Source organism: Triticum dicoccoides, chromosome 5B (assembly GCF_002162155.2).
Source record: "Triticum dicoccoides isolate Atlit2015 ecotype Zavitan chromosome 5B, WEW_v2.0, whole genome shotgun sequence".
Classification (NCBI taxonomy): domain Eukaryota; kingdom Viridiplantae; phylum Streptophyta; class Magnoliopsida; order Poales; family Poaceae; genus Triticum; species Triticum dicoccoides.
Genome location: NC_041389.1, coordinates 633,162,483 through 633,171,495, shown reverse-complemented (window position 1 = coordinate 633,171,495; position 9,013 = coordinate 633,162,483). Strand labels below are relative to the sequence as shown.

Here is a 9,013-nt window from a genome sequence, read left to right as displayed (position 1 = left end):
CTGGGCGCGACCGGCAGGGAGGGCGCGGCCTGGACGCGGCTGAGCACGCGAGCGCGGGCGCGGGCAGGGACTGCCGGGCGCGGAGAAGGTGGCCAGCGACGGGGGAGGCTAGGCACAGAGCTGCAGCATGCGGGAGAGGAGGAGGAACCTGGCAAATGATATCATGTTGGATAAGTGAGCAACTGCATTCACAGTAGGGCAAAGGGCGAATACATATACATGTGTATGATAAAGGGCAAGAAAGACTATACACATCTAACAGTTTGATTCTGTTATCAATTCGATTTTAGTTTATTCTTCCTGAAGTTGACGTGTGAGTTTCTGCCATATTTTCATAGCGGGGGGAAGCCTTGAGAGTATACATGACTTATTTGTGAATCTGGACGTTACGACTGGTCATATCCAGTATAGTTGTTGAACAAATATTCTAAGCATCCCACCGTCAAAGCATCCTAGCTGCATTTTTCGTTCATCATTATGAATAGAGCAGTATAGCTGGGCTAACTGAGGTGAGTCGAATTTCCTTAACACTAACAATTACCCAAGAAGAAGAAGAAACAGCTTAGCCCTTCTCAGCTAACTTTACCTTTGGTTCTCCATCAGTTAGATGACATGATTACAAATTTTACAACACTAATTACAATCCGTTCAATTAGTTTATATGTGCCAATGCTCCATTCTGTTTTTCATATCGCAAATGTCTAAGTCATATCCCTGCCTATACGACCTTCAGAAGTCGCACACGACGTGTGATCGTTTCCACTGTCCAAACAAATTGTTATATTCAATACATTTGAGGCTGCCTCGAAGCCTCCACCAAGAGTAAAAAGGTAAAAAGTCCCACATTACTTCAGAGGTTCATAGACCTTCAGTCAACATGCATATTTGTCTACTGTTATTTAGCTCCGAGGTAGATTTCCATTTCTTGGAGGCTCGAATGAATAAGACATTTCAATTATTATCTTATTTTATATTGTGGTGCAGTATACAACTCTAGAAGATGACAACAGTAAAAATATTATGTTTGTGTTGTTGAAGACCAGCCTGATTCTTTTACAGGCGCAATGTGACCTGCTAGTTCATTACTTAATTAACTAGTTTCAGATAGGTGAATTTGTTTTTTACAACATTTCTGCGAGAGTAAGGGCAATTGGTGTTTTGATGTACGTAATACCAAGCTTGATGAACGCTCACCATGAAGCCTTCCGCAGTTCACAAGCTCACCAAGATGGTTGTGCAGAATTTTCAGAATACGCTTATCTTGCTGAGGGAATTGCAGCTGCAAGCCTACAACACTCCATGTCTGGATAAACCGATCTTGGTCGTTACAGATCAGTTCTTGGGTTCCAGGGGACACGGGCCTTTTGTCATACATCCATGTGTCAGAAGGATCGGATCCTGGCATTCATGCCCTTGCTTCAGAAACAGGAACTGCGGTTAAAATGTTCTCTGTTGAGCACACTTGTTTATCATGCTGTTTCTGAACTGCTTCCATGTCTTGGTTTCTGAAAGAAATGCAACCCTTTGCTAGATCTAGTTTTCTTCTGTTAGTGTTCTCCTTAACACCTGAATATGAAACAGTAATGAGATTCAGAGAAAATATATCGTGATAAGATGAAAATTCATATATGCATTTATCACCATTAGACATGTCAATGAAATATATACCACTAGCAATATAAGTTCTAAATGTGCGGGTTCTCATCCAAAACAGAAGCAAGCGTCGAAAGCTTCTCCTTGGTGGTGAATTAGCATCCTGTGGAGGAGTATTCCCGATTTTGGGCATAAAGGCCACATGATTCCTTTCCTTTACAGCATCGGTAGCATCCTGTCTTGCAGCATCATGACTAACATTATTAGAACAGTTTTTGCAGTTGCAATCATTGCAACATCTACCTGATGCAGAGCACTCACAATACCTAGAAATGCAGTCACAAAAGACCAATCAGTAGAATTCTATGATCTAAACAAAAAAATCCAGATCGTTGCCTACCTATTAGAAAAGGTAAGGGCCATCAACTGACTTGAGAGAATGAAAGGGGTTCACCAGTAAAGCAAATGTTAGGAAAGAAAGCAACACCTCATTATTGTTGTCTGATATAAAAACATTTGTATGGACTTGGTCAGATATAAAGTTTGACTTAGGACAAAATTAAAACTTCAATCAATTTGGAATGTAGGGAGTACTTATTTGGTTATAACTATGGCACTATTTTAGATTATCTTTTTGAATATTCAGTTAAAAATTATCTTGACAATGTAAGACGCAAAGGAATGACCACAACAATCTACAATTTTTTGTTCTCTTTACTTCCATATTTGCTATTCTAAGTACTCTAAAGACCTGGCAAGGAAACTGTTTAGCCACAAAACACAGAACCCAAACTGTATCATCAAATTATGAAAGAAAATACTAGTAAGAAATGACAAATGTATCAGCTTTCATTTGGAGGTTTATTATACAATATTTTGCTTGTTTGCATTGTGCCCCTTTGGCGACTGGTCAGTGGTACATGGCAAAGCCATACAGGCATACGCACACATTATGCACGTAGAACCACAATGAGATCTTTCACAGCAAACACTATGTATACAATAAATGAGCACTGATCTTAAAGGCCAGTAACATGACTTAAGGGGTAAAATATTAACCTAAAAGATAAATTCAGTACCAACAAATCCCTTGAACAAACTGTAAGTGAACGGACGTGGAGTTTCTGCACCCGAGCTCAAATGAGCTCGGGTGAACAGTAATATATATATATATAGGAGTAGGATTTTCTACAATAGCTTGCCACAGAACTAGTTAAGGTTTTCGACGGTGTAAAAGTACTCAAAAATCCTGAAAAAAATACTGAACCAACACACCTATAATATTACATGATCCAACGGATGGATTGAAAAAATATGACTGCATGTGTCCTGGACAAAAAGAACAAATGTTTCAATATATATTGATCCTGCAGTGTGCTCCAACTGACGGAGGAAGTACTTATGTGATCCTCACTTGACCTCGTGAAGGGCTCCAACTGACTGTTGTATTAAAAGTTAAGGGGGGGGGCTAGAAATGTACATAGATGGGAATTACATAGGGAATGGGGGTGTGTTCGGAGTCTAGTAATCTAAGGAGAGAGAGTGAGGGCGGGGGGTATAGAGCAAGTAGGGCACTGACAAGAAGTAGAGCAGTGCAGAGTAGCAACAAAGCATAGAATGAAGGGCTCAAGCCTCAGGTTTGCCCTATTGGCCAACATAGCATCCTTTTTATATCTAGAAAACCAGGGGTTGTGTGATGGGGGCACACCCTTGAAAAGCTTGTCACCTCATTCCTTCCAAATCCCCCAAGCAGCTACAACAAAGACGTCCATAAACATCAGCGCCGCATGAACCATATGCAATATGCAGTTACTATCAGGCCAAACAATACCCAAGGCATTCCAGCACTGTACACTGAATGTGCATTTGAAGAGAAGGTGTGCCAGGCATTCCACCGGGGGGTTATGGCATAAGATGCAGCTATACTCATCATTATCAATCTTGTAGTGCCTCCTATGCAACATATTTCTTGTATTTAGACGATCAGGCAGAAGGAGCCAAAGAAACATCTTCCACTCCATAGTGCATGTGGTTCTCCATATCCAACGGAATGCATCATCCACCTGCACATCTCTAAAACAATAGCTGTAGAATTTGCTGGTCTTAAACTCTTTCACCCATATTAGGCACACAACCAAGTGTCAATGACATCCGACGCATGGTCAACATAATGAGTTCCAAGTCTCGGACTTCCTAACGAGCCTCACTGGACAAGGGTAGATAGGATGCGAGGCTATTGTTATCACGTCAGAGATCTTTCCAAAAAAGTACCCTTTTGCTATCCCCTACAACGACTTTTATCACACCTCCGTAGATATCCGACAACTGAAGGATGCCCCTCCACCAGAAGGATCCATAGACCAGAGGAGTGTGGGATCTTGTCAGTATAATATGCAGACCAAGTTAACTACACCCATGGGATATCCTCATTATTGTAGAAGTATGCAACTGTTTGAGCAACAAACCTTGATTCTGCACCTCAAAGTTATAACACCCGGTCCACCTCTGTCTTATGGGCGACAGACCATGTCCCAGGCAGCTAGTGAGTTCCCCTTGACTCCATCGGTTTTTACGCCATAGACAGTACCTACGTAGTTTATCAAGATATTCAATGATCTTGGGGTGTACCTTCATCGAGCACATCGCATAGATTGCCAAAGATGTCAGCACGGAGTTAACCAGCATAAGCTTTGAACCATAGTCAAGCAGGGAATGAGCTCCGGTGAACCATAGTCAAGCAGGGAATGAGCTCGACGGTGTAAAAGTACTCAAAAATCCTGAAAAAAATACTGAACTAACACACCTATAATATAACATGATCCAACGAATGGATTGAAAAAATATGACTGCATGTGTCCTGGACAAAAAGAACAAATGTTTCAATATATATTGATCCTGTAGTGTGTTGAAATGCTTGTTTTTTCGCTGAGGCCACATAAATGCAAATTTTCACAATCACACCGTTGGATCATCATATTATATTAGAGTGAGGCTCCCCTATTTATTTCATATTTTTTACTTACTTTTAAACCGTTAAATCTTTAGCAAACCTTAACTAGTTCTGTGGCAAGCTATGATAGACATAGTTTTACATATATATATATATATATATATATATATATATATATATACACACACACTCTATTAGACTCCCAGGGTGAGGAATTACTTATTCCTCACCCTGGCCAATCGACCGAGCCAGCAGATTGGATGGGCCACAATCGCACCCCCATCCCTCGACCAGCCATCTGCCGTAATATGCGTGCCTCCCCCTGAGGTAAAATTACCAGCCAGCCTGCTATCAAAAAAAACCATACCAACCGGACTCCACTACATCCACGTTGTAAGCTAGCCCACGTTCCCGTATTTTTCTAATCTGGTGCAACGTAACCTGCGATCAGCTTGAGGAGTCTCGATGGCGAACAACAGGAGGTCAAAGGCGGGGTCGTGATTGGGGGATTTGCTCGGCGGCAAGTCACCCACGGGAGCGACGACTCGTGAGCAGCGGCATCTGGACTCGAGGGTGTGGTGGTTTGCTGGCTAGCATGCCGGTGTGATGCTCCACGGCGTGGTGATCACAACGTTATCTCCACTTGTGTTGGTCACCGGGTAGGTGGGGCGGGTGCCCTAGGTATTGGGCGGGCACTGTGGATGCTGCTCACGGCAGAGCCGGCCGTTGTGATTGCCGCGCCGCGGTGCTGCAGTGTGTTATTGCCGCCGGGTTGATCTGGCCAACATCGTCTGCATTTGGATTCATTATTGCTGGGTATGTAATACATGAGAGGAGACAGACAACATCTAAGCTACTGCTTCAGTTTCTTTTTTGGATTTTTCTCCCCTTCTTTATGCGCTTAATTTTTGACGAGCCTCCAGTTTGGTCTCCGGTTATCTGTAAATATTGATTGAATGAGTTTACATTCTTGGGTCTGGACTAAACAATTGATTTTTATTACAAACATTCTGTAATTATTTGCAATGTGCCAGGTTCTGGTCAATTTGCAGCACACCTAGCAGCTGTTGCTTGCTTCTTCATGCGGTCTGTGTCTCCACCCACCACGACGGACCACAACCAGGCCTTCACAGCCAGGCCAACTTTCTTTGTAAGAAAAGAGGTTCCATAAACATATGCTTCTTTGTATTTCCTGAATACTGCACGGGTATAGATTCTGCTCAACTGATGTTCCAGAGGGTAATTTGTTACTGTTTTTGGCCGGGCCTGCATCAGCAAAGATGTGTCAAAGATTTCCTTTTTTATTGATGCATGAGTCATACGATAAGATGCTGCCATATGAGATGTCATACCTGAGATTCCATGGTCACTCGGGCTTCTGCTTCTTTTCTCCCTTGCAAAACCTGAAACATTTTTCTTGCAAACACGTGCAGAGGTGTTGTAGGGTTAATGTGGTTTCTTTTCACAATTCTGTTTGTGCTCTCACTGCGTTGCGTAGATGTCATTTTCCCACAATAAACATCCTTAAAGTATGCGGCGATCCATCTTGTACGCAGATCATACAAACTGCCAATTGTAGGATCTGACTCGAGTCCATATTCATTCACCATCTCCATCCATGCCTTGTCAAACTCCATGGGGGTGAGGGGATGATTTATTATTGTCAACAACTTCTCTTTCAAACCATCATACAAGTTATACAACACCTTCAAGCTGTCTTTGTGACCATGCAAAACATGCCATCTGCATAGCCTATGAATAGTGTTTGGAAACACTCCCGGAAGAGCATTTGACATTGCTTGGTCTTGATCTACAAGAGATGATGTTAGTAATTTAACAAGTTCTACCGACTTGTTCCAGTTGGCACGTACATAACAACTAAAAGGCCAAGTATACCTGTAAGTATGCAATGAGGTTCTTTGTTTTCCATGCACATTTTGAAAGTGCGAAAAACCCAATCAAATGTTTCCTCCTTCTCATCACCGAGGAGTGCAAAACCAAAAATGACATTCTGCAAATGGTGGTTGCTCCCAACAAACATTGCTAATGGCTTATTGTAAAAATTGCACTTATATGTTGTATCAAAAGTAACCACATCACCAAACTCAGCATAGTTAGCCTGGCAGCTAGCATGACTCCAAAATATATTCTTTGGAGCACCCTCGGAGTCATGTTCTATGTCATAATAAAACTTAGTATTCTGTGCTCTGCACTCGTTGAAGAAAGCCTTTAGTTTTTTTACATCATCGACTCGCTCCTTACGCACATTTTCAGCTTTTCTGAAATTCATATTCACACATGGAAGCAGCAGCAAATATGTTACAATCAAACGGACTTTACTCTAAGGACAGCTGCATCGTACAGTGAAAACTGATACAATTACCTATTTTGCAAGTCACGTTCACTCCATGGCATGTTCTCACGGTTGCCATGCATCTTGGTCAACACATTCATGGTGGCATTAGGAGAGACGTCGCACATCTGCAGATCATCAAGGAATTCCATGATAGCAGGGTCTTTGTTCTTGTGTGAATGCATGTGCTTCAACTCCCATGGCTCAGGATTTAGGGTATGATTGTGCTCCAATAGTACTTTCTCATATATCCATTCTTTCCCTTTTTTCTTCATCTTAACCGCTGCCTTACAGTTAACTCTCTTTGACATCTTTGCACGTTTCCGTTCCTCCCCGGGCTTGTAAAATGTCAAAGTACCTTGTCGGGAGCATGCATATAGACGCGACATCGGCTTCCTCTTGACCTTCGTAATACCAAAACCAGCTTCTCTTGCATATTGTAGATAAAAGTCATACCCTTCCTCCTCGGTGACGAAACCCATATTTCTCTTTGGCACAAAATCTTCACGGACTTGCTCACCCTGCCATCATGATCGTTTCACAAATACATTAGACACTATTTGTTGTTCATCTCAATGACCATTCATAGATCTATATTTGTAATGAAGAAGCATAACAATTGGCATTTCTCGCATCTACTGATTTGGACAAGCTTTGGTTGTTCGTATTATTCAGTCCCAACAGTTCCAGAAAGCAAATCAGATTATTGTGCTACCAAACATTACAATGGACCACATCCTTCTAATGTTTAAAACTGAATCATATGACTAGAAAACGCTTTGGTCAAAACTGAATCATGATATGCTATCTAGTTCTTTCATATACAGAAGTTAAAAGATAATACTGGGCATATTCCACTGTTCACGTGTGTTCATCAAATAACTGATCATTGCAGGCAATTTCATACATACGCATCTTCAACTCTACCTTTCCATCTACGGTCAATGTTACAGCAACGTGGGATGGTACAGAAGAATACATAATCACTTGTTTGAGAGAGAACTTACGTGTATGTATCTTGCGCTGGCATCCGGTGTCATCATCTCCCTTGGTTCAACAGTACACGGCGGCATCAATATGGATGAGTGCATCGCCGGATGACACACCAATGAGTTATCATCGGCTATGGGAAATTCTGAACCACTGCCTGCCGAAGTTCCAACGCCATGTTCTGGCGTCGAGAAAATTGCTGGAGGCGCACCATCAGCAGCAGCAAACCTTCTCGGACAAGTCTCATTGTCCTCGGATTCTCGCCGGTGGAAATCCGGCGAGTCCATGAGGGAAACCGCCGGGTGCATCTCTCCTCTCACGTCCCTGAGAAAAAAAACAATACCAGTCCCACGTCTTGGGGCCCGAAGTTTGAAACCGCAATATGGAATCTGGCAGGACGGTAAGTTTACGGGACAGTCTTACTAATGGGGATAAAATCAGTCAACACTCGATGGGGATGCAATTACAGAGAAAAATTACTTCAAAATTAAAATTATCCCCAACGAAATTCCCAACCCCACAAACTTCTTGCCGTTACGAACAGGGGATATGCCAGAGTGAGCACCCATACCTCGGCCATGACGGGTGGACACCGTGCTCCCGTCGATGCGCCTCCCTGCCGGGATGGTGGCTCCATCTCGCCCGGATGAGCTCTCCCGCCGCCCGCCCCGGCGACTCCTCCGCCCGCCGATCTGAATCCTCACCGGGGCCGGCTCTCCCATGGCAGCGCTCCCTCGCATCGGACAGGCTAGCGGCGACGGGGTCAGGGAGACAGAGGATGGACAGATCTCAGCTGGGAGAGTCGACGGGAAGATTTTTTTTTCATATATACTGATCCGCGATATGTGGCACAGTAATGACGGGGAGTCAAACCATAATCTTACGTTGGCTCTTACGGATGGGATGAAATCACACATCAAGAACGGACTAGTGCCGTAAGTTTACCTTACACAAAAAGAAAAATTGCATCGCACGCATGTGCGTGCGGATGGTTGGGTTCTCTTTGCTTGCCGTAAATTTACTGCTGCTTTGGCTAGTGCCCAGCGACGCTGTTGGTCGGACGTCTAGGATGGCTGGGATGAGGAATAAGAATTCCTCACCCAGGGTGGCGAATAACGCGACCCTAT

At 43.2% G+C, this 9,013-nt stretch overlaps 1 protein-coding gene across 1 annotated transcript; it reads right to left on the bottom strand.

Annotated features, from left to right (window-relative positions):
• Positions 1-5,485: 5,485 nt before the first annotated feature.
• Positions 5,486-6,158, bottom strand: LOC119306440 (protein FAR-RED IMPAIRED RESPONSE 1-like). Its single transcript, XM_037582657.1, has 2 exons — positions 5,896-6,158; positions 5,486-5,809 (listed from the first exon to the last, which is right to left on the bottom strand). Exons 1-2 carry the CDS (start codon positions 6,151-6,153, stop codon positions 5,585-5,587), a joined length of 483 nt encoding a protein of 160 aa, XP_037438554.1. The 5' UTR covers positions 6,154-6,158; the 3' UTR covers positions 5,486-5,584.
• Between the last annotated feature and the right edge of the window lie 2,855 nt (positions 6,159-9,013).

Coding starts and splice junctions, on each gene's coding strand:
- LOC119306440 (XM_037582657.1), bottom strand. CDS start 6,153: ATGGTGAATGAATATGGACTCGAGTCAGATCCTACAATTGGCAGTTTG. Junction 5,810..5,895: donor GAGTGACCATGGAATCTCAG/GTATGACATCTC, acceptor TTGCTGATGCAG/GCCCGGCCAAAAACAGTAAC.